We start from the raw sequence: 26,783 nt of genomic DNA, 5'->3' as shown, positions 1-26,783 counted from the left end.
CATAAAAATCACATACAGGCTAATGCGGTGAAATAAACGGTGAATTAAAATGTCTCGTTATATAACTTTTCTGTCATATCGACCATCATATCGAGCCATATTGAGCAAATATAAATTGCGCGTACAAGCGCGCATTTAATTACGTTAAAATCACGTAAATTAACGCGACTGATACGTAAATTAGCGATACTAAATATATAACCTTTCATATCTCTGTCCTGGTTGGCACGTATTCAATACTTAATATCGAGCCGGGCATTGTACGGTAGTCGTGTAATTCATGTAAATCGAGTACCGCGGGGAGAACTTCTCTGTTCGAAATTTTTCTCAGCGTGGGTGTCACGGCGTGCGGTAACGGCCGACATAAACAGCGGGGGCGCAGCCGCGCGGCGCGGCGGCAGAAAGGCCGCGTAGAGCGAGGTCAGAAAAGGATGACGACTCCATCCTGAGAGGTTGGAGGTCCCTGCTCTCATTTATGATCTTATGCAACGTGCGCGCAATGTTATATTTCGCCGCGCCGCACGCCGGTGCATATTAAACGCCCGCCCGAGCCTTATCCGATGCGGCCGCCGCCGCGGCGCCGAGACCATGATCGGTGGTGTTCCCTTCTCTTTCGCGCGAATAACTTCGGCGAGAAGAGAAGAGTTGTATTCGACTGGGTACGTCACGTTTACGACACGAGCGTCTGCAGGATATACGTTAATATTTAACAAGCAAAATTGTAAATGAAGTTCAAGAACTTGCAAACTGAATAATGATTTTTATTTTTAACTTTGCTTTACCTAAATTCAGTTCTCGAATTTATTGTCTTCCTAACGCATCTTGTGACTTTTTCGCTTTTTCGCTTGCATCGAGAATGATGCTGAGCCTTTATTCTCGAAACGTATTCACATACGAATTACTGGAATTTATTGTAGGAAAATTTATAATATATGTACGCGCGTAACGTATACCACAATATTTTTGTACATTTTCGTATGCGATATTTTTTAAGAACGACGTTGTTCGTTTCGTGATAAATAAATGTGGCCCGCACAAAAAACTATTTCGCGATTGATTTTTCCGTAATGAAGCCTGGATCTGAGGCCTAATTACTAAACCATCAAAGCGGATGAAAACCTATCAAGTGAGGCATTTCCATAATTACGTGCATCTTACACATCGTATAAAAAAGTAATGTTTGTTATACGCCGCATTGTGTTGATTTATAATCACACGTTAGATATCTTAGTAATTTAAATTTAAATTTTACTTTTATATTAATTTGAATTAATTTAAACGTACTCATATCCAGAAGAATCATAATTTGTTATCTATGTTAAATTAAACTAATCGTAAATTTGATTTATATTTGAAATTAGATATCTCAATAATTTAACTTTATTCAAATAGTCCCACATTAGTTTGAATCAATTTGATCGTATTTACATTCAGAAAAATCATAATTTGTTTTATGTACTAAATCGATTTAATCATAAATTAAATTATATTTAAAATTAAAATATGTTTGTAATAAAGCTCAATAATTTTAAAAATAATGAAAAAGAAAAAGGGCTACGAGCCAAAAAAGTCTTTTGGCTCGTAAGCCTTTTTTCTTTTTCATTATTTTTATATTTAAAATTGTTTATATTTTATTTATAATTATAACAAATCTATATGCAACAATTTAATATTTAAGACATATTTGAAAGAAAAATCTAATACGACTAAAACTGTCGACATGATCAATGGAACATTGCAAGCCTTTCTTTATCGTGACAAGATTGTTTCAGAAATATGGATATTATAAGTATTCGTGTAAAGCTTGTGTTTGCGTTACATGTCGATACCGATACAAATGTCTGTAAGAAATACCTACGTGACTCCAACTTTCGGGAAAATAAATTTCAGTTTAAGGAACTGGAGCGAGTTAACGTTATACTGTAAACGCGTCGTGTTCGTGTATACAGCTACTTCAAAGTGATGCTTTTCCTAAGTAGTTGCCGTATCGTGTGCATAACTATTTGTTTGGTTAATAATCGCGAAAATTTTATCTAGTAATCCGCGAAATTTTCGACGATTCGACGGTTTCCATGAGTTGCACAACAACGTTGCGAATGATAAAATTTCTGCTTTCAGACGTGCCTGATCCACCGGAGCGACCACTCGTCATAAGTTACACATCCAAAGCCGTGAATATATCGTGGGCACCTGGCGTTAATTCCCACAACACTCCAATTTCGCAGTACGTCATCTACACCCGGTAAGTACGTTAAATATTGACTCACACGAAAAAAGATCCCTTACTCAAGTCAACTCGCCGACTCTGGTATTCTGATTTTACTCAGATAACTCGGAAATTATAAATATTATATTAAAAGAGCGTAGTTTTTGAAAACAAGTAATAAGATGGAAATCGATGTGATAAATTGACGTAGTGATGTTGTCGCCATCGCGTTGCGAGCTTGTACACATAGAGAGATGCAAAGATTAAAGTAAAAAATTAATTCAATCGATTTAACTAGCGAGTCCTCTTTCCCCGTAATGTCGTTTAGGAGTTACGTCGCGCGTCGTGACGTCAGTCACTAAACTTTACTGTTGATTTCCACGACGTGCCACTGTCGCTTTCTCGCGGAAGTTGAGCAAATTGCTACGCCGGAGTGAATTAATGTCGCCTTTCCCTGATGGGGAAAACATTTTTCAATAGGAAAAAAATCGGCGCACCTGCGGGATACTCCCAGAAATAGGTCGGTTTACGCTCGAGTAGATCTCAGCCTGATTATCTTACGGATACGACTGGTGGCCCGACTCTCGTGGTCCTCACTCGCGTTAGGGGATGAAAGAAGAAACGGATAAAATAAAAGGAATTACCGAGGATAAGAACCGCGGTGTCGATAAGCACCCTTTGTTCTCCGCCGCGTTTCTCGGTTCCGTTATCTCTTCCCTCTTCCATCCAACCCGTTCCGCTGGGTCTCTTGACCCCGCGACCGACTTCCCATCGCTACATCACCTTTTCGTTTACCCACGAATTTCCCCTTCGATACCGCCGGTAAAGCCAAACTACCGGCGTTGCAATATATACGTCGTATTAGAACAAAAATGTAAAAACGCCAGAATAACGCATAAAACTGGAAAAATATTTTCGTACCATTGTGTGGTATATAAACAATATAATATATACAGCGAAAACTATATATACACGAATGTAGCTACTCACGGCGGTACGTTCTGTAAAACTGCTGCGAATATGGAAATCGCGAATACGAGAAAGAGGAATATATAGAAAGATTAAGGTTGAATAAAAAAAAAACGTAAAACGCTGAAATAAAGAGCACGATTTTTCGATTTTTCATTTAGTCTCATCTTAAATAAAAAATCTACGCTTAATTTTTAGGACTATACGTTTGTGAGTGGCGAATATTTCTTCCTAGGAAAATGGAAGATTTTCTGTTAAAAAAAAAAATAATAAATGGCTGAAAAGTTGTTTCCCTCTTTTTTATAATAATTCGTTATTATGTTTGTTAATTCCTTCGAGAATAATTTTCTCGAATCTAAAAAAGAGATTGCAAATATTGAATGCATGTACAGGAATACATGAATAAAAAATCAGAAGTTCTGTTTTAACGTCTGCACAAATTGAAAAAAAATGCTGTTAGATTCAATGAGTTCTGATAATGTCAGATTTGTTCTCTTTATTTACAATCATTTATAGAAATGTTGTACGTTATAATTAACTCTCTTCGTATAAAGAACATTTAAAGAATTGAATTTCTTATTTTAGAATATTTTTATTAAAAAAAAAAAATGTGTTTCTACTCTCTTTATAGAATTTGGCAAGTTTTCATCGATTTAAAAAATTCAGTCGATGATATACTCTTTATATAATAACGTAAAGCCTAGTAAAATTGGTTTCTATCGACCGTTAGCTATGTATTTGTGAACCTGTACCTCGATCAACTATGAGCACTCCGCGTTTCGACCTGGTCATACCGAAAGGATTAATTTGCACATCGATACCCCATGGTCGTCGTCACTGAACTCACGTTTCGATTCCGATGTAACGATGAGTTAATTCGATCGATGCATTGTACCGCCCGAGCTTCTCTATCTTTGAAAGGAAAAAAGAAATAAAATGGAGAGAAAAAGAAATAAAAATGTCGGTACAGTTTTATTATTAAATCCTCACATTGCCGGACTTTCATTTCGCTACGCAACGCGGAGCATCGCGGTTCTCTCGTTCCCTGGAAGGCGAATGCTCGCGCGAGACTACGAGCGGATGGAATTCTTAATCAAGTTTCCATTTTCTTTCTTTTTTCCACCCCTATGTCTCGACTGCCCGGCTACCGCCGCCCCGCGCGGGGGCTTTCTTCCCTTTCTTCCGGTCGCGAAGCAGACAAAACCCTGAGAGTAGAAGTTGTAGGAAATAATATATCAGTCGGTGTCGTTATGGTCGCCGAATATTGAAGTTTCGCCCCGCGAACCATTTCGCCTTGCCGCTCGGGCTGGCAGGCCCTTTCAGAAAACTATCGTAATACCTCATAGAACTTGGAAAATATTAGTTTTATAATAAAGTTCGGTCGAACTTCGTTCAGCCGCGAAAGGAGCAAGTGAAAGAGCAAGAGCGAAAGCGAGAGAGAGAGAGAGAGAGAGAGAGAGAGAGAGAGAGGGAAGACGGACTGCACAATCGTTCGAAGATTATTAATCTTCGCGGAAATCAACCGCCGTTTTGACGAGGTTCTCCTTGCAATGGCATCTCACCGATCTTCCAGCTGGAAATGACGTCGACACGCAGCCAACACCTTCCGACGGTCGTATATAATCCCGCTGGCATCACAAATTCTTCAATACGAAAACATAATACTCGTCAGAAAATATGGATTACACTGTTAAATTTTCAGTTCATAATGTCAAATTACGTTCAATATGAGTTATTTTTAATTATTCCTATTGATCTCCTAGTGAATATGTCGTTAATTTAATTAAAAATTGAGTTAAATAATTTAACTCATGAAAATATAATTAAATTTTATTCAACGTTAGTTTATTATTTATTGAAATGCATGTATTAATTTGAATGTTTACTTTGAAACTGACCGCAGAAATGATTTGATTTACATTTTGACATGTATGGAAGTTAAAAAAAATAATAAAATATTATTTAATTCAAGAAATTGGATTGCCCTTTTGATATCTAATGTAGTGTATTATTGCACTGCGGTATTATCAGTGAAAATCGCGAGCGACACACATACACACACACGGAAAACACTTAAAACACCAGTAACTTACAAAAATACGCGGTGCACATCCCACTTCTGGAGGCGTGTGCCGGCCTCCCTTGCAATTTAGTAACCATTTGCCACATATGTTCGGATTAAAAAACATTTGTGAAACTTAAATGTATACACGTTATACACGGGCAAACACGTTTTCAATTTGCCACTGCAACGTGCATTCCGTGCAAACGGCGACGTATTCGGACAACATCCGGGTGCACCGCGCCACCTCCTCTCCTCTTTTCTCCCCTTCCCTCTCCTGCCCCGGCCCACCACGGGCCCCACGTCGCCGATCATTTATCTCCGTAATATCAGAAAAGTGGCGAGGAATAAATGCCGCGACCGCGTTTATTAGACGGGACGGACTATCGATCTTAGTGTGTTAGGTGTCCCCCGTGGGCGGCCGATCAATTTCCCGGGATTCCTCCGCTTAATCTTCCCGCGTTTTGTTAAACGTATTAAAATGGAATTCCAATTTCGCGCAAGCCCACCGACACCGAGAAAGCCTGCGCTCTCGTTTACAGCTCGTGCACGACCTGCGACTTTTAATTACTTTTGTCTCGCTCGCACTGCACTCATGTGCAGTCAGAGCTCCACTTCTCGTGGCTCAGTTTCTGGTTAGGATTGACTTTCAGTTTTGCAACCGGATAAATCGAGGAAGGCCTTTTCGACTTTTCACTGCGGAGACGTACGCGCTGCAGGCACTCAGCGAGTGCATTTAACGAGCGTTAAATGAGTATTTCATTGTACGTCGCGCAAATAATAGCCCGGGAAACGCTTCAGTTTTTGTCAGACATTTTTATTAAATTCGACGATTAAATTCAATGTTGTACAAAGAGAGCACTCTATCTCGCGACATCGCATGCACACGCGTGAATGTTATTTTACTTATAAAGGTCCAGATTTCTCAATAGAAAAAGCTCGGAAGGCTAATTTTTAGAGAAAAAATGACGTCTACTTTCGTGGCTCCTTAAAGACTTTTGCCAGGCTTATTTCCAATTTTATAAGCTGCAACTATCTTACAAGAAATTTTTCAGAGGTAGGAAACAGATGTGTAATATATATACGCTCTCGCGGAAATATTGCGTTACTGATGGTGGCTTTATACGCCCAACGTCGAGAGATAGATGCCCGTCGAAAAATCCCGCTTTTGAATTAATAGTAGCAAAATCCGGGAGGAAAAGAACAGTTTTGCTGAAGTAAAAATTTAACTAGATACAGATCTAAAAATAATTCTGTTGGACTACCAAAATAATTACATAGAAATCTCAAGCATAATGAGTCATGCAACAAAAAGTTTTAAGATTCAATAACAAATTTGAGCGTCCTACATAATTATTTTGATCGACATAAAATTATTTTCAATTCTATGTCTACACCGAGAAAAAAAGAATTGTTCATTGATTAAATCAATTTAGTCAAACATATTATATTTGATTTAAATAAATATATTCCTAAAAAAAAGAAAAAGAAATAAAAAGACAGCTAAATTAATTTAATTATAAATGAATATATTTTTTTCTTTTTTAGTGTATCTAAATCTACCTCTACAAAATTATTCTTTTTATATATAACTTCGTGAATAATACATTCATTAATGTGTATAATAAATATCGCTGATACTTATTAAGAAACTTATACATCTTTCTTCTTCCTTCCTCTTTTCCTCTCAGATATTGGAAAAAAGAGCTAACGGCGTAACGTTATCTCTTTCCGCCAAAGACCGCGGATTAAATGTAGCGTATCAGCTCGAGTCGGCTGTGAAAGTCTGGAATAAGTGAACAGGATTAATTAAGACTAGCGCAAACGCGACCCAACATAATCGGCTGACGTTAACTCTGTGCCTTAATTCCGGGGCCGTAAACTGTTCTTCGCAGCGTCGTGAAAGGTAATGCGAGATACGTGACGTCGTTGATCACGCGTCGAAACGCTGTAGATCTCTCTCACACACACACACACACACACAAACACACACACACACACACTCTCTCTCTCTCTCCCTCTATCCAATCCTGCGTCTTCTTTCGGCCATTACGAGGCGAATTTTGCAGCTGACGCTGGATTAAGAACTCGAACGTATGAAAAACTCCTTGCACTTACCGAATATATAATTTCGACGTTGACCCAGGCGCATTTACGAGATCACGTATATGTGTTTGAATAACGGATGCTGGGATTAATTCATAACCCGTACTTCCATCCTGCTACTTGATTAGTTTTCCGATAAACGATTAATCCCGTAGCGAGTGATATATGTATCACGATTACCGACATCCGAAACCGACATCCGTGCTCCTAATAAAATCACCTTTCATAAAAATACTCGCGTGCGATGACATGTAATAATTGGTCTTTCGCGAATCCGTATAATAGTTATTTTATTACAATTAATCTTAGAACGTGCTGTTCTAAGTAGCTTTGCTTCTATATGCGGTGTTTTATATAAAATTTAAATTCAAATTCAATATCACAGAGTGAATGTAATATATCGACGACTATAATCTTAAATATTTTAGAGAAATATATTAACTCTCATTTTAGCAGTGTCGAGTTAGAAGAATCAATATTTGTTCTAGTTTCGAAAAATAAAACACGCAACGCTGTTTCAACGAAAAATGAAACGTATGTTGCGTATGAAATTAAAAATATGTATAAATGCACAGAGAGAGGGAGAGAGAGAGAGAGGGGAAAGAGAGAAAAAGAGAGAGAGAGAGAGAAAGAGAGAGGGAGAGAGAGAGGACACAAAACTTTCAAATTATGTTACAATTTAATGTAATGTCCGGGTCAAAATATAAAATGTTAAAATGCAATATGTATAATTTAAATATTTCACAGGTCATATGTCATACATTTTACTGGCGATGCTTTTTTGTGCATGATAACTCGGTTTGCTAGAAATGTTTTGATTTAGTTTTTCGCAGCAATCAAAAATTGCGGAAAATTCTGAAATGTTTGGCGTGGAAACAAAACGGAAATTATTGCCGATACTGCCGCAATATCATTACATTTCCTTTTCTCGCACGTTGCGTCAATTACGTCATCGTCGGAAAAGATCATCAGCTTCCGTTAAAAGCCGTTCTGTTATTAAAATCCATAAATGCAACGTGCTTTTCGAGAGTAAGATTGATGCGGCGGGAACGAAAAAACGAGATTAAAGAGAAACCGTTCTGATCCTTGTCGAAAATCTCACGGGGATTCTGCCGCCTTCGCCGCGAATCTTTTATCTTCTACGAGGCATCTCGCCCGTTGTGCACCAGTAGGAGGTGTAATTTCTGAAATTGTGTGCGATTGTTGCTATATGTTTATGTGTACAGACCTGCGTTCCAACGCCCGCCCGGTTAATCGGCTATTGTGAAAATTAGACAGAAAACTTAATTATAAGATTCCTGATTGGTTGGATTCTCTGGAGAGTCACTCCGTAGAAAAGACCAGGATATCTCAGTCGGATTCTCAGCGCGATAACAACATTTAGAATTACACGCAATGCCGTTCTCTTCTCGCGATACCGTTTGTGTCTCTGAATAATGTGTCCAGCATCCTTGAAATTAATAACTGTTTTAGTAATAGTATAATTATATCGATTTTACGATATACAAATCGAACGTAATATTAATTTCCGATTTATTACTTTTTATTTTTAACCTTCTACAATTTAGATCTTTTGCACAAACTTCATTTTTGCTAAAAAAAAATTTTATTTGAGCCCAAATTTTAATTTTTATTACATAAAGATTTTGATACTTAAAAATTAAAAACAGATAACATAATAGAGCTTTTGAAAAGTAACTCTGATTTTTTTCGAAAGCCTACACTGAGAAAAATATCTAATTGAAAATAAACGAACTAGAGGATTTTGATCACATCAGTCAGAATTCTGATTGTCTGAAATAGAATTATAATAGATTTAACCAGAAAATTCTGTTCATTTTTAATCAGGATTCCAATTAATGCAATCAGACTCTTCTTCTAGTGTGGAATAATGAAAAAAACTTGGATATAAAAAAGACACACGTTGGATAAAAATAACTGTAGACAGAGAGTTAAAATTAAGATTGCACTGATATATCTTTTACGTTTTAAATAGCCAACAACTTGATGAAACATTTATTAAACCGGTTTCTCCAGCAATTAACGAATATTTCTATAAAGTAAAATTAAGGCCAAATTTTTCTCTACCAGTGCTTTAACGTGGTATAGAGATACATGAATTATACGACGGACCATATCGCTTCTATGTTTGCACATGTAGTGTCAACCTTCTGAATAAACAAGACCTTTTAATTAAGCGCGCTTGTGAGAGCCGCACCCTCGTTGCGGACCTTCAAAGACGTTGCCGAGACGCGACTACGCGCTGTTATCCTTCAGAATGATTTAAAACCAAAGTACGGAGAAAAGCACGGATATAGCGCGTTGGGTGGAACATGACGCGAAGCTGGCCAATTTCACGGCTGCCAAAAAAGACCAAGTCAAAAATTACGCGCGGGAAATTTCGCGGGACGCACAACGAGGGAAAACTCGCTCGTGTGGCAGAGGCTAACGGCGCTCTTAACGTCGTAACGAACAGCCATAAAGGGATACGAAAGGCCGTTCGTAACGAAACGCGAGGCGATCGGCCGGACCGAGAACGTGGCTGAGATTTATTGGCTACGGTACGATTTATTTGACGCGTTTAAATGCCTACTTTATCGTGCTGGATATATACACACACACAACATTTTCAGCTTCGGTCGGTCCCATCTCCTCGTGTCCGCTCCTTTTTCCATCCTCGACGGTTTGGCGCGCCGTTCATCGGCCGAGATTTTCAAGGTGTTTTCGCGCGCCGCGTCGCGTCGCGTCGACCACGCGCGAACGGCATCGATGTGGTGGTGTAACCGTGTTCGCCATAAAATTCGCCGGGGCGTAATAGCGCTTTTCTCTGGAAAACTTCTCCCACGTGATTCAGGAATTTTGGTGCTCTCCACGGGCACTTTTACCACCGCTAATACTTGTGGACTGATAAGTCGGATAATTGTTTTAATCACTTAAGCATTATACCCGTAATATGGCGCGGAAAGAATTTCCAATTTTATTTCTCTCTGTAATAAAAACCGAACATTTTATTCGTATAACGGTACACTGTTTGTATAAGTTAATCAACGTATGTTGTGTGCGTTTAATCTTGAAATTCTAAAACCATTGAGCATTTCATTTTTCGTGCGCATTTTTGCAATTTTCTTCTCGACTCGCTAAGTGATTAAAGCTGTCCTTTATTCATAGTTTCAGATAATTTTTGAGAGGATAAAGAGGATTGAGATAAAGAGAATTAAGAGCTTCTAAGAGATTTCATCTCGCTAGAGGCGAATTGCTCGGTTCAGAAGAGTCTTCGGAAGATTTGTTAAAGCAAAAGCTCGTCTCGCCATAGCCCTCCCATACGTTTCTCCGAGCCGTTTGAAACGCGTACGTGATACCCGCGATTTAAGGGGCTAGAGAAATGTGATAAACGTTCGTGCGAGGTCGATTTCGAGCGTTTATCTACCTGTCGGGCGACGGCGCGGCGGTGGGCACCGGTTTATGTCCGGTTGTGACTTTTCCCGATCATCGACTCTCGCCGACTTTATTATCAGCGCGCGGCACTAAATGCACCGGTCGAAAATCGATGATGCGATAAGCCAACTTGACCAGATTCGTTTGCATATCTGCGGCACGAAATGGCCAAGCGGCGTTAACAGCCGTCGCGCGAACATATTAATCCGTATATTAACTCTTCGCTATTGCCGCGCGTGGAAAAATGTTCAGCGGGACACTGAATCATAACCGGACCGCGGCGTTTTAATCTCCTTTATATTATGCCCGCGTTGCCCGGCCGTGCAGATATCAGGTTTAATCTTTGAACAAATATGAATAAAAAATATTATATTAAGAAATACTTTTACCAGAGATTCAAGCTTATTTATTAACTGTTATCTTCTGCAATATTTTTATTCAATCGTCAGAGACCGTTTAAATACGATGTAATTATTAGGATTAACCTTCCGAAGCTGGATTTATTCAGTTTATTGGATTGACTCAATTACAAATTTTTTTAAAATGTTAAAAATGTCGAACGATTCAATTTTCTTTATGGTGTATCTGCAAATTTGAATTATTCTTACTCTTTTTATAAAATATATTTCGCATGTTCTTTCTCATTTTTTCTGATGAAAATTATTTTGGTTCCTTGAAATTAATCAATGCCTTTTAATTAACATAAATTAAATGAGTCTCGTCCAGTGTTAATAATGATGAAAAAAGGTTATCACAAATTCCTTATTATCTTAAACTTTCACAATTTCCTTGATTTCCAGTCAAAATTATTTATGATTTTCTCTAACTTTCAATAATATTTTATGTACTTTTATTTTAATTTGGAAAATACTTTGTTGAGAGATCAATATTTAACGTAACAATGTAAATTACTATTAATGCTTGTTGACTCTGTTTGCATTTTTAATTGTTAAGTTAGTAGCATTCCAAAACTGCATACAAATGTAATATACATATATCAAACTTCTTTAAAGATAAAAATTTTAATTTTCTGGAAAATTGTACAAAACCCCTTCACCTTTCCCTAATTTCCGTGACCGTTTTTAATTTCTCTGACATAATTTACCTGATTTTTGCGGCAATTTTATAATTGTGTTACAGATTCTAATGTCAGCTGCAGGATTAATATTCACAAGCATAGAAAATAGTTTTTTCATTTTTTTTAACTGTTCCGAATTATATGAATGTAAATATTTTTAATAGAAAATTCCAAATATACTGATAATCTCGATTTGCCATATCACTATCATTAATCTAATGCACCTTGCGGTCATATTACGCTACAGCGTGCACCGCCGCTGGTTTTGCTCGCGTAAATTCCAAATAGTACGCGCGCGCGCATCTCATCAGTTCGATCCAGTGATTTATTAGTGGCATATTAGAAATATATCACGTGTTTCGCGACACGACGAAGATATACCATCTTTAACGTACACATCTCTAATTTGACGGTTCGACGGAATTGTTGAAATTAATTTTCTGGGCTTTTATCATGTCTTACAACACCGTTTCGCGATGTGATTTATTTTCATTCCGTCGGTGAATCTCATTTGCCGAGATAAGGTAATAAAGCCCGACCATTATCGTCGATCTTATTATTCCGGAAGAGAAAACTCACTTCCATATTTTGAATACGACAAATCAGTCCTTTCTCTCTCTTTCTTCTCGATTAAATGAAAATTCTTTGAAACACATCAGCCTCACAGATACACGCTCTACTTTCAGCAATGCGTAACTTCTAATTACGATAAGAGAAATTTCTATTGTCTCGTCTAGCCAGCGAGCCTTAAACTGATTACCGTTATCCTATTTTGTCTTATCTTTTTTCGTGGGCATTTTTTCAATAACGCGGTAAGACACGGCATTGCATTAATCTCCGTGGATTATCCACTTGTAAGATACTTAATGATATTCGTGGATTCTTAAAGCGGTTTCCAAAGTTTCGGAACTCGGCTCTCGGTGGAACCGTCACGAACGCGGTAGCAAGGACACCGCATTTAGCGGTGAAAGAGAGGATGGAAGGACCTGGGGAATCGAGTATCCTTCTCGCAATAGACGGGGGTGAGAGGGCTCGCCGACGAATCTTCCTCGCGGTCTCGTTGAAATTCGAGACGATCGCCGACGTCGATACCGTTTTACGCGGTGTAGTGCTGCCTTACGGTGATTATCTCTGACTGGTTAAGCTCCATGGCGGGAAGCTCTCCGGAGGATTATCTCTCTGTCTCGACCGCTATACACCCTTCAGCCGCTGTCGATATTTCAACGGTCTTATCTGCTCCTTTGGGATACCAGCTCGAATTGCCCTCGGCCTCTCGTATACGTTGGTGGGCTGTATGTTGTCCGATTAATTAGATTACAGGTACGGGTAAACACGTCGAGAATCCTTAAAAATTGTTGCAATATGCAGTGCAATGAAAATCAGAGCAAACAGCCCGATTGTATTGCAGGCTATTGTAACTAATTTGATTGTTTACCAAAGAAACGGTAATGCTTTGTAAAAAAATGTTTCACGATAAAAAAAACTATTTTCATAAGAACAATAACGAAACTGTTAATAATTAATTGACAACGTTTTTTCCGATGTGATTATGTGAGTAGTTTAATTATAATATAATCATAAAATTATAATGTATTATTTTTTACGAAAGTGTAACTAGTTTTTGTTTGGTATATATATGGTACAACACTTATATATCTTTAATCTTAAGATATCATCATTAAAGCAATATTGTGTCGTAATCTCATGTGCTACAATAATACTCGATAGCGATATCGACAATTTCATCATTTTTGAAAAAAGAAAGAACAAGTTCTATAATGGTAGAAATAATATAATTATCTACGAGCTCTCTGCCTAGGTTGGCATATCCGCTGAACAATAATTGTCATTAACACGGAAATATGTGCTGGAAGTAACCCACAGGATTGTGCCCAGTCGTTCGTTCCCTTTTCCTGCCTCGTAACTTCCGCTACGTTTTTTCGATCTTTCGCTTCCCTTTCCTGCGCGAAATCCTCCTCCCTCTTCCCGCAACATAAGCTCGCTATCTCGTTTCCCTTAGTGCCTATGGAATTTACGCCCTCTCGCCTTCTCGGCCAAATTATGCGTTTTTAACGAGCCCAGGTTGGACTTCACGTTTTCGGGGATCCACTGCGTCAGTTAATTTTCGCCTTACGTATCTTACACGCCACCATATAACTGGTACAGGCACTAATCGAGGGAACAGTATGAGATTATGTATCGTACAGATTTCCTTGTTGTAATGAGCGTAATGTAATACGAGATTTTAATAATTTATTCCCGTCTCCACTAAAATGTAGATCAATTTAAACTTAATAATTTCGGAGTTCACAGTTTACTCCTCATGTTTTTCTAATTATTAGAACTAGAAAAAGCTGAGTAAATTGAACCGACATTTAAGTTAAGTTAATTTACATTAATAGAAACAGACGTTAAACAACGGAAAAAAACTAAAGCGCATTTATTTGGCGATAGATAGATATTTGTTAAAAACTATAGGTACATAAATTATTTTAAGCTAACTGATATAAAATTCAGGTCATTAGCGTGACTTTAATAGTATTAGTAAAAAAAAAGTAGACACTTTTATTTCAGGTTTTAATCCGTATATATTTTTGCTGTTCTTTTTTTACGCCGGATAAAGATTATTTAAACATGGACAATTGGATAATCGGTTCGAAAGCGCATTCAATCCGCACGTTTGCAGGACAATTACGGCGGATATATTTCGAATCCAATATCGAATTAAATGTCACACCGTTAAACATCCCCGATGAGTAAGAATTCTTTTCCAATTTGTTCCTGTCGTTTCGCACGAGGGTCGATTTTGCAGAAGTAAAAACGCGCGAGCGTACGGCGAACGTTTAATTATCCTGAGCTGACTCGTAGCGTTCAGATTAGGTAGCTTAGAATTAAGGGACACGGGGGCTCCAGACTTTAGCAGACTACGGACACAGGGGCTTTCACGCTCGTCCTAACTACTATACTCTGTCGCCTAGCAACCAGAAACCGTCTCCTCGGTACCACCGGCTTCCGCGATTAATCCATTCGAAGTGCAGATTAAACCGCCACGTTACTTTCTAACCGCGCGTGTACGATCGTCGTGCTCGTCAATATTCGAAACTTTGTCAGGAACTTAGGGATCACGGACGACGATTCATTCGAAGTTGCCGGAAAGTCACGGCTTAGAGAAAAAAGTCTCTTCCCTACCCCTCTCCTCTCTCTCTCTCTCTCTCTCTCTCTCTCTCTCTCTCTCTCTCTCTCTCTCGCTCTCTCTCCTGTGAAATTCTACCCGCCGTAAACGAGAACGGAATAACTTCCCTTTTGCGACGAACTACATTAATTTGTTTCTACTCGTAATACCAGATACTAAATATCTCGTAATTATAAATGTAGGAAAATTTAATTAAGATTCTCCGTCGTTGTCGGAACATACGGTCGAGCTGTTGCCGTGCATACTGCTCTTAACACAAACGCCCGACATGCATATTCGCGCTGACGAGAGGAATGGAAACTAACATAAGTGAGAAGCAAGACGGAGAAGTTTGTCGAACATGGGAAACACAAACTGCTCTTGTCTTTCATTATAGCATAACGGCGTCACGGGGATTCAATGTACGTTCTTTAAAGATAAAAATCTTTATTAAACGAGACGAAACGAATGCGCAAAAATTACGCCGTCACATGTGCGCGCGCAAGACATCTTTCTTTCAATCTTTTCTGAAAAAGAAAGAAAAATGAATCATATTCGTGTAGTGGTGACGCGTAACAATCCGTAGATAACCGAGTCAAAGGCATTTTGTCGTAAAATGAAAAATTCCGTGGCGTTCTGAAAAATTCCGCTCGCTTAACGCGATATACATTTCGTGCTCCGCGCCACGGTACGCGCGTAGCTAATTTATTTAACGGTGCCACGCGGCTCACGCGCGTTCTCTCGCTCTCGCTCGCCGCTCTGAACTTTTCCATGAAAATCGAAGGTGGTAGCGCGGACGGAACGGGGCCACGTTTTTTCAGCCGTCGGCGGTACTTTTAATCTCCCAAAATCCCGCGTAATGTAATATTTTCGCTCCGGCATCATTTCTCCCTGTCAAATGGAGCCGACCAACCGACACGGGGGGCGGGCAATCGGGCGCATCGGCGACACGGGGAGATCGACGTTCGATGGATCTATCGATTATACATAACACGGAAGAGAATTCGAGCACACGGCCAGCCATGGATATTTCTCGTCGAATTTGAATTTCAAGCCCCAACGCGCAAATAGATTCAATTTTTAACGAGCGCCGTTGTTCGTCGCGCGCATTTACCTCGCCGGTTGCGGACGCGTCGCGTCGACCAAGCAACATTACAACTCGCGCCCCGCCATTCGCTCGCGCGCGTCGTCGTCCATAAATGTAAATGAAATTCCATTGTCAAGCGAGGGTTGATGTTCACGTTGTTTGACAGGTGCGGCGGAAAGAAAGGGCCGGAGGTTATCTCCGGTGACAAAAGACCCTCCCTCTCCTTCTCCTCCGAATCGGTATTTATTTCACAAATTCTGCTGCATGCGTTTACCGCTACAATCTTATCCTTCTATCAACAGTAATTTTATCTAATTCTCTGTTTGATGGAAATGCTCCAATCGACGCTGTAATGTGCCGGTTGAGAGTTACAGAGCTGAATATAGGAAGATTGCATCGAATGTAAGTAGATGCACGGATAAAGTCGCGGATAAATGAAGGGAGAAATGCGAAATAAGTAATTTTAAAGGAATAGGTGGCCGTATATTTGCCATTATTACGCAAGATCGATAACAATAGTCACGTTAAATTCTATTGTACGCTGAGCTCGGAGGCTTAATGCGATCCGGAAATGGAAAGGGACGGCGCAGTAGTTGGGGGGGACGTGAAAAACGTGGAAATGGAAAAATGCTCGTGGGATATCACGGCAACCCCTAGGATGAGATTAGAATTAAGGTGAAAGGAAAGCGAAGACATTATCAGGTTGGTCCATAAATTCAAGAAGATTAGTCTACGGCGAATCTTACCGGTTTGCCTCTCTGACTGTTACTTACCGTCGCAATCTTGTGGATACTTTTTAACTTCACGTATAACAGCTACTTTCAGTTCCGTCGACGTTAATATTAATTTTTAGCTTTAAGGATGACCGCCGCAAAAATTCGCCGTTCAATCAATTAAAAGCAGATCGAACTATTATCGGCGAATATTTTTTCCGGCTCGGTGAGTTCGGCCTCATTTGGCAAATTTCTAATAACACATTCGGCCGCTCGTTAGGAAAGTAGGTTAATTCTTTAAATCGTGTTCTTTAAACGATAACACGGTATGGGAGTAATCCTCATTACGCCGAGATAATCTAGCTCTACCCACATTTTTATTAATTATTATTAACCGCCTTTGACCGAAGTCAGCGTGGTGATTTTAATATCAGGCTATTATTATTCTACCACTTTTCATGCAGCATAATCGTTTTCTCTGTTTAAGTATGTCACGTATATTTATTCGACAAATCTACTTTAATCGAATACCATCAGATATCCACTATCAAAATATGCTTGACGATGACAGAAACTTGTAGTCGAAAAGAACAATTTTGCTGAAGTATCTAAAAAATTTAACTAGATATAAATAGATCTGAGAATAATTTTATACCATCAAACTAACTATATAACATGGTCAAGTTGGTTGCTAAAATTTTTACAGTTATTAATGTTTACACATTTTACCTACTTATTTTGGTGCAACGAAATTATTTTCAGATCTGTATCTAGCTAAATTTATACCATAGATATTTCAACGAAATATCCTTTCTTTCCGTACTTAGTTCTTGATATTTTGTAAAATATGTGGAAGTTTAAAGAAATATATCAGGGTTGCCATAAAATTAGAAATTAACAAAAAAAATCAAGGAAATTAAAAATACGGTCAGAGAAATTAAAGAAATATTAGAATTTCACAAAATTTTCTGGAAAATTAAAATTCTTATCTTTATAGAAGTTTAATATACGTACATTAAACTTACGCAGTTTCGGAATATTATCAACTTAATTAAATGCAAGCAGAGTCAGCAACATTAATAGAAACTTATATTTCTATGTTAAATTAAATTACCTTTATAAAATATTTTACGGTTTCCGATTCAGAACGAAAATATCAAATTTTTTTAATATTGAAAGCATCAGGGAAATTCATGAAATTTTGTCTGGAAATCAAGGAATAATTATAGAATTTTAGGATGAGGAATTTATGATGACCTTATGTATTAATAAAGTTTGTAGTAAAGGTTTGATTTGATTTAAGTTGCTTATTGCATTTATAAGAATTAAGAAAAATCTTCATTGATGGTATATTGTATAATGCAATAGAACTAATTTTAAGATCAAGAAAATAATAAGAGTTTTGTGATACTGTAAATATTATATATCATATTTTGAAGATAACGTATGATTATGTGTCGCGTTAAGCTCGCACATGTAGCAGCAGTTGATTGCTACAAGCCACAGGAGTGAAGGAAGGAGGGAGAGGAGACAGGCAAGAGTAAGACGAGGTAACAGGGGACAGCGGGCGAGTCAGAGTAGATAACCAGATAATCCACCGAATCGGCAATTAGTACACATTGGAATAATTAACACCGATCTACCGTTAAATCCTTGAGCAAGACACCTATGCCACGGCGGCTTCTCAATTACAAAGAGAGATTGCATGCTCGTCACGGGATGCTCCAGCAGCTATTATTTGCGGCGTCTATGTAACACCAGAGTTGGCCGAATCAAAGCAAGAAGTTGTTCGACGAAGCGGAACACGTATTGTACTACGCGCGCGAACAGTAGATCAAGTAAATATTTAGTTTGCATATAGAGTTTCCATCTTTGATAATTACTTTTTATCGTTCGCTTTCAGTTGTAATTACTTTGCAGCATATAATATCTTAATTCATTTATTAAAATTACGATTGATATTTCGTATCAATCGACGACCTAATGAAGAAGAAAACATAATACAACTACACAAGTGGTTCTATAAAATTGTATAATTATATAAATTTTACAACACTTGACAGTTAAAAGCTCCTTGATAGTTAAAAGCGTATCGAGATTTTTCTTTAATTAGAAAAATTTCGTTTCCTTTGCTCGGATGTCGTACCGATCTTTATATCGGCGTCTAAAGAAAACGCAATTTCAGTAAATTGACAAGCGGGCCCTGCAAGAGAGTACGTTCTTTTGATCGCAACCCACTTCTTTATCGACAGTTTGACAGATTAAGAAGCCATGTAGTTATTGCGCGGCAGTGACTTGTATCACAAAGATAAAACCCCAGTGCCTGTATTCTGTAACTTTTAACGACAGTGTTGGTATCGTTATATTGTTATTGCGCATGTTACACGGTAAAAAAGCGCAATGACGATATAACGATACCAAATTGTGAAGAGTTACAGAAATATATACAGAAACATATTATTCTATTGATAAGAAAAGTGATTACTCAATTTATTTTCGCCTTTTAAGTAACGATTATTTTTAACAAAGAATATTTTTTTTATAATCTTAATCTTAGAATATACTTATTACAAAAAATATTTGGTTGAATTATCTGGTATTCTGGTGGAAAACGAGCCATTCAGAATTCTGATTAAATATATTTATAGAATTTTCTAGTTGAGATAATCATTTAGCATTTTCTTGGTTAAATTTACTATTATATATTATAGAATTCTAATGGATTTAACCAGAAATCTAGTAGACTTATGTTAATCAGAATTCTGAATTGTCTATTTTTTACCAGAATTCCAGTTAATCCACAATAAAATATTTTTTCCTTATACAAATGTAGTGCACAAGTTTGATAATAATATCAACGAAAAGAAATCAATTTGACGAAAAGTTTTAATTTAATGCGGCAATCATCGAGAAATGCGATTAAAAAGAAACGATAACGATGCAACTTTATTATTCGTTTGGCGGCTATTTATTAGGTGTATAAGAAAACGCAAAATGCAGTTTACAATTGCAGCTCGCGAAGATCGTTCTTCTCTCCTTCCTGTTGAGTTCCCACCTTATTGCGAACTTCGTAAACCCCCAGTGGCCCTCTTTGCAAATACACTTACCAGCTTTTACTGGTCCATCGAGTGCCAAGAAGTGCGCAATTCTTCCACACGTAATATCTTAACGATCGAAAAGAAAAGCTTGGTAAAACGTGTTTTATAATCGTGAAAGCCGGCTTATAACGTTAAAACGAACAAATTGTAGTATACCAGTATAAAGCGAATTTTTATAATAAAAAAGAGAGTGAAAAAAACTGACGGCTTGCAAACAATGTTCTTCTCTCGACTCTCTTAACAAGTTATAACTAATTGTACTACTTGCAGAAAAGAGAACGATTATGATCAATCGTTTCTTTACGTACAGTTTTGGCCAAAAATATTAGGCACCTTATTAAGTGTTATTTAACATTTTTAGTTCAAAAATTTATGGCATTTGTTGTAAATTATCCTTTCTGCGAAGATTTCTTTAAATGTAAGTGTATAATGTTAATACCAATAGGAAACGTAATGTAGGTAGAAGAATTTTAGAATTTCTAGATAAAAAATATGTAGATATCTATAATACTTTTGACCAAGGTTATATCAATGATAATATTGAGCATCTTGAAGGTTCCTTTACAGCACGTTCATACTTTGGTGTGGAACGCTCTAATTAACTCCTTCTTAGGCTTTCAGCGAACAGACAGGCTCGGGGGCTATGAAACTCTGCCGTGGAAATTCTTAACGATTTCGCATCTGACGGTCTCTCTTTAACGAAATGAGTTTCAATTTGACTGAATATACACACGGCTGCTCCTCCTGTAGTCAATGAGGAGAAAGTATTTAAAACTCGAAATTCTCTCTCCAGTCGTCTAGAATAATGAGAATATTATGAATCACGTCGAAGTTGTGATTAATTAAAGACCCATTATATAGAACTAAATCGCAGGGTATATTAATGCTCCTCAGGTGTAATTTACTTTCTGGAACGTTTCTCTATATAAGATCAAATTGAATTGATTTACTTCGTATTTATATGTATAGCACCGCGTAGTCTTTAACTTTATCGCCTTTTCATCTTGTTTTAAATGAAATTAATAACGCAGAGTTCTCACTGACGGAAAATAGTTATCAGCTGTGAAAACCTCATTCAAATCAAATTTATTATCATTAAACATATTATTTATTGTCGTTGTATAATAATGAAATAAGTTAGAGATAAAACAGGCACGTTAAAGATAAAAAGGGATGAAAGAAAAAGTAGATGACGGTCGTAAAATAACGGTGAAGATTCAATTACGTTCTTATCAGAACGAATCGGCCATACTTCTTGCCGCGAGCAGCAACGGCAAGCATTATCATAAATCAATTTCTGGCGGACATCAGAGGACACCGAAGTGCGTTAACGGTGCCATTTCAGTCACTGCAACGTGAGGGGCAAATGCTAATTGCGGACAATCCGAAACTGGCCGAACGCGGAAATATCATCGGACGTTCTCGCGCGTTCTGGCGGTTGCGACATAAATAAAAGATTTTCGCGTTTCAAAACGTTAATTTGCACATCGCGCCGCCATCTGCCCCGTGCCTACTCACGGTAAAGATATTAACATATGAACGGGCCAGTATAGTACGCATTAATGTGCAATATTCATATGGAGATTTCACTCGAAGAGTATTATGGATCTAACAACCCGTGGCTAACCTATTTACATAAATGATGACATCCGGCGCGATTTAGTTCCACGGTGACTTATGGACCGCCGCCGTCGATGCACCGGACGCGTAAATGCATCGAAATAGTCTTCGATCGATATTTCATCGGGCTACTGAATCGTTCATGAAAGAGAATCACGACGAAAAGGCGAATTTGCAAATCTTCGTTTCCTAAATCAATACCAAATCATTTATCCATTTCACCAATTTTACGAATATTGGAAAGTCAAAAATCAATGTTTAGACATTTTTAATTAAATTTTTTTAATTGTATAATTGAATAAAAAGGTGAAAAATATCGTTGTAATTTTAGTACACTTTGATTTTATTCTCTGTCTATTATCAGCAGACTTAAAAATAAATAGCGATCATTCTTTATACCCCATTTAGGTCACTGAATATCTCGCGAACTTCATCGCGAGTTTTGCGCCAATAATACGGCACGAATCAACTATCGCGTCTTGGACTGTAGATGATGAAACAGTGATTGCATTGAAATTTTCCTCCGTAGCAGATTAATTGCTCGAGGATGTGTCGAGCGTGCCTTTTTTTATTCAGTGCGAATATTAGCCAATTTCGCGACAATCGATGATGCTCCCGCACATGTCGTGATTGCGACAGTAATTCGTGCATTAATTCATCGATAAAATCTTCTGCCCAATAGAGCTCGAACGTAATTCCAATATGTGGAAGGAGGGAAAGCCGTTTGCTGTTAACGCTACGTCGATTATTATCGACGCATTGTATTTAATATATCATGCAAATAACTCTACCATATTTTGCAAAATATAACTTTTTAATTTAACTCGTATATACAATACACGATTATAAAACTAATTTATTTTATTAACGATAGAATTTATTTCTATTTTTTCCCTTTGTTATTATATATATTTACTTTGACATTTATATTTATATACACATAATATAAATAAAATAATTTATTTAACCTGTGTAAGAGTTCTCGTTTACGAGAAAATTTCACATTCACTTCCCGAAAAAATCTGCACGCGACATTTACGAAAAAATTTAACTCATGTCAGAAAAGACAAATCTCAAAATTGCAAACAAACAATGTAACATGCGATAAACAAAATATAATATTTTGAACCACAACTGTACAGGAAAAACCTTTAATAACGAGAGTTGTGGTCAGCCGTGACGTTTACTTTTCGTTAACTAAATTTGCATCCGCGCCGCGTCGATAAACGTCGATAATGATTTTCATTCGATCGATAGGTGTCAAAATGACGTTGCGTGCGTGACACGCATTTCGCGCATTGTTCCACGCGTTGTTCCCGGCATGTGAAAACGTGTTCAACGAAACTTCGTGTCTGTGCTTTGAAAAAGCCCGTGATATTGCTCCAATATTCGCGTCGATTGAAGTCAGAACTTGTAAAAGGCCACCACCGAAAGCACACGAATCGCCGCATGCATTATCATTTTGAAATATTGAATAATTCAGTAATTATCCTTTTTATACACAATGTGTTAATTTCTTTATACTGAAATTTCCCCGTTTGAAAATTTTCTCGAACGTCGCGTTAATCGTAACTCGATTTAAAAAAAAAAAGAAGGTAGATTTAATTAGCACATTATGACGCTATTTATGAACTAATTTATTCCGTCCTTTTCGAACGTAGATATAATTTCCATTCGCGCCCGAAGGTAGGGAGCATAATCCAGCAGTTATAATTTAATGGAAAACAATGAAAACGGCCGACAATGCAAGAGGGCGTTAGCGCATTTACGATTGTACGATACGATAGCGCGAGGCAATAACGGTTGAAAAGAGAGTCGTACGCGTCCCAGCGAGTTTTTCATCCGTCCAAAACCTTTCGGCGCTATGATATTTTCGGCTCTATAACAATATCATAGAACATCCCGGCGTTATTAAGAATCGAGCTTCGTTTACTGCCGCGACAAAAAATACAGTAAAAGTGGCGGCCATAAAAAGTTTTCGGGATCGAAAAACTTTTATTCGTTTTCCACCCATCCGTTCTCAGCCTCTCTCCCCTTTGTACCACTCCTCTCTCATCTCTGTCTCGCTTTGCTTTTTCCTTTCTCTCCTCTTCACCTTCGATGGTGGTCGCCGACTACCACACCGGCGGGGAATCTCGCTCTTTTGTGGTGGATCTCTGTGATCCCAGCTCTCGTTTACTAGAATATCACATCTGCCGTTGGAAATTGAGAATCGGTCTCTGCTTTTAACGCCGAACGACTTTCATCTCGCAACTGTGCCCCAAACCTCCATTTTTACCGGAATGAAGATCGGTAGGCGTGCCTCAAAGATTACCTTCTTCCCTCTTAGCGCGTGGAGTGTTATGCGTTCGTCCAGCTTATTTCAATTTATTCCGCCGCCGCCGCGTCGAGCGTATACCATTACGGTGTCACGCGTAATAAACCACGAGACTTGAATAATAACTAGACGCGGAGAGTCGTCGAGTCAACGCGAGTCACGCGAATGAAGAGGAAGACAAATGGCCGTGGTATAACGAATTGTTCGGTTTCTCGAAAATTTTCCCCGATGCTTAGCAAGAGTCTTACTTATTAGGTTTTATCTTTCGATCAGAATCGAAAATTTAACGCGACGAAGATTAATTGCCATCGCGGTATTTTTTTTTTGTTACCATCTTTCCTTTCAGGATTCACGTTTAATTCGCACAGATCGTTATTTTAACTATAAATAAATTGTATCGCCACTCGTAGCGCACGAAATTTGACGCGATCGGGATAGGATCGGATCTCGAATTCGGCACAATTTCCTTCTCAAATATCGCATAGTGAGAGCGCGGCATCATTGAATGGTTCCATGATCGTACAATCGGATCATTTCTGCAGTTTCCCCCAAAAAGAGCTTGGCACTGCTGAGAATTCTTAATAAATTCTCGAAAGTTCTTTCATGGAAGATGCTCAACATTAAATCCGACGCTTTCCAGTGGAATGGAACGTGAAAAATGAAAAGAATACGCGTCTGTGAGCACAAGCGATATCTGCAAGGGGAAAAGGTCCGCGTATGGTCAGACAAGACGAGGAATATAGAGCTGACGATGCGTGGCGAACGCTTTGTTCCGACATGAATTGCCAGATTGCATGAGCACCTAAACAGATTTCGCATAAAATGGAGTTTACCGCCAAAATTATACTTTTAATAACTATAACTCACGAAATGGACGTTTATCTCTCTCGTGAAAATTTTGCTCTAAATAAACGTTTGACTTAGAAGCACGTAAATTAACTTATGAATTGAGATATAATCAATGAAAATTTCTAATTTCACATAAATTAGGATATATTTTTGGAACTCCCACATTAATTTACTTGAAAATTTGTCAGGAAAAAGCTTGGATCGATTCTGAAACGATGAAGTTATTAGCTATTTTTAAAAACTCTACGAAATATGAATGTGGATTTAACACTGTGCGATGTTTCTTGTAATTCTCTGTGTTGATATAAACATCAACATGACATAGATTTAATTTTTAAACGATCCTTAATTCTTAAAACTCCTTTTCAATACAGCGCATCTCCGACTCTTTCTCCATTGCTTACAACTTTTTTTTTATTAATAAACGTACATTTGCTTGATTCTATAAGATTCCTTAATAATATTGGTTTGTCTGGCGTTTCGATTGAGAAAAATTATTTACAATATGTTTCATTTTTATGGAAATTATAAGCAATTAAATTGGGTTGAATATACTATACCCGAGTGTGTTGTTCCCGTAGTGGCGTTTAAGAATTAATACCATGGGTTTTACTCCTCTAATAGCAAGGTGGATTTTCAGAATATATCCAACAAAATGAGGTTGAATCCAAATCCGGTCTTTTTCATCTAATGAATGTAGAAAATGAGTAAGAGAAGTAAATAATAACACCATGAAACTTGTTCCTTTGTTTATTTATAGATGAATCCTTTTCATCTAATGAATGTATAAAATGAGAAAAAAGGTAAATAATGAAATTTTTCCTTTGCTTATTTATAGCTGAAGCAAATACAATAAAGTTTACTAACTGACTTTAAATAATTGAAGTAAAACAACAAACTTTTTGACAAACGAAGCCAATTTTGCCATTAGAGGATTAAATCGAAAATCTATATATTTTTTTACAGTGTAAGTCGTTATTTCCACTTTCAGAATATTGTACTTCACAATTTAATATCCAGAATGTATTAGGGGAACGTATTAAGAATTACAGAACTTTTGGCAAAGAAGCAGAATCTCTTATTTAATTATTGCAAAATCCTATAAATGGACTGTTCACTCTACGAAGAAGATTAAAAGAACGTACTCGCGTTCCATTTCTAGCTTTATCTATAATTTTTACGTTTTATTTCAATCGGCACGATCGTGACGTCCTCGGTGCAGTCCCGTCCACCAACGTTCGTTGCTGTTATCGCGGAAAGAGTGTGTGGCAGAGCAGTAGCGATGGTTCGTCAAATCCCTGGGATAACGGTGGTCGGCGTATAAATTATGTCGTAATACGGGATGGGCGCGCTGTGTGCCGTGGACATCGTTAATATGTACGCGAGTACATACGCACAATCTCTTGCACACGACGAGCGAACCGATGCGGCGCCGGCGGGCGAGTAAGCGGGTTGGTTTCCCTCTTGGCCATACGTTATTAGAGCAGTTGCGAAACGGAGGTTCCTGATAGCGGGCACTGCACAGCCGAGTCGAGAGATCGCCGCCTGTATGTTTGGTCTGGCTACGAACGTTACTGCCTGCCCAGGCTAGATTTGATACGACAGCATTGTATGCGCTTCCGACGAGCAAGAAGGATGCACGCGCGCGCACGCGACGGATAACGCGCTGCGACTAGCATATACTAGCGAACGGTGTAACGATCTGTGTGTAATCGCTATCGCTAAACTTGGCCGATACGCATCGACGGCGTTGCGTCACGACAGCGTGTTCGAAAGGAGGATCAAGGACCGAGTTACGGTAATGTGTACTCGCGAAAGAGATAGTCGAGCGAGATTTACTCTATTCTATTGCTTGGACTCTCTCTCCGCGCTCCGGCTCTTGAGCTCTTTCTGCCTTCGCGAATGACTACTTAATGCAGAATCACGAGTACGGGGGTTAAAATTACAATTTCCATGCTACGAGGGAGAGAGAGAGAGAGAGAGAAAAGCAGTTTAGAAGATGAACACTTACAATTAAAAGCTTCGCTGCAATAGCAGACTAATGTATTTTTTCTAAAGAACTTTTCAGATT

The 26,783-nt window shown here is 38.1% G+C and overlaps 1 protein-coding gene across 1 annotated transcript in view; it reads left to right on the top strand.

Moving 5' to 3' along the window:
• The first annotated feature begins 2,096 nt into the window (after positions 1-2,096).
• Positions 2,097-26,783, top strand: part of LOC108775896 (Protein tyrosine phosphatase 99A) — a 78,384-nt gene continuing 53,697 nt past the window's right edge. Inside the window, exon 1 of the mRNA XM_018542360.1 lies at positions 2,097-2,242. Within this exon, the coding sequence (XP_018397862.1) occupies positions 2,097-2,242 (146 nt within the window). The remainder of the gene's footprint in view (positions 2,243-26,783) is intronic.

This window comes from Cyphomyrmex costatus, unplaced genomic scaffold (assembly GCF_001594065.2).
Source record: "Cyphomyrmex costatus isolate MS0001 unplaced genomic scaffold, Ccosl1.0 scaffold33, whole genome shotgun sequence".
Lineage (NCBI taxonomy): Eukaryota > Metazoa > Arthropoda > Insecta > Hymenoptera > Formicidae > Cyphomyrmex > Cyphomyrmex costatus.
This window is presented reverse-complemented; position numbering and strand designations above follow the sequence as displayed.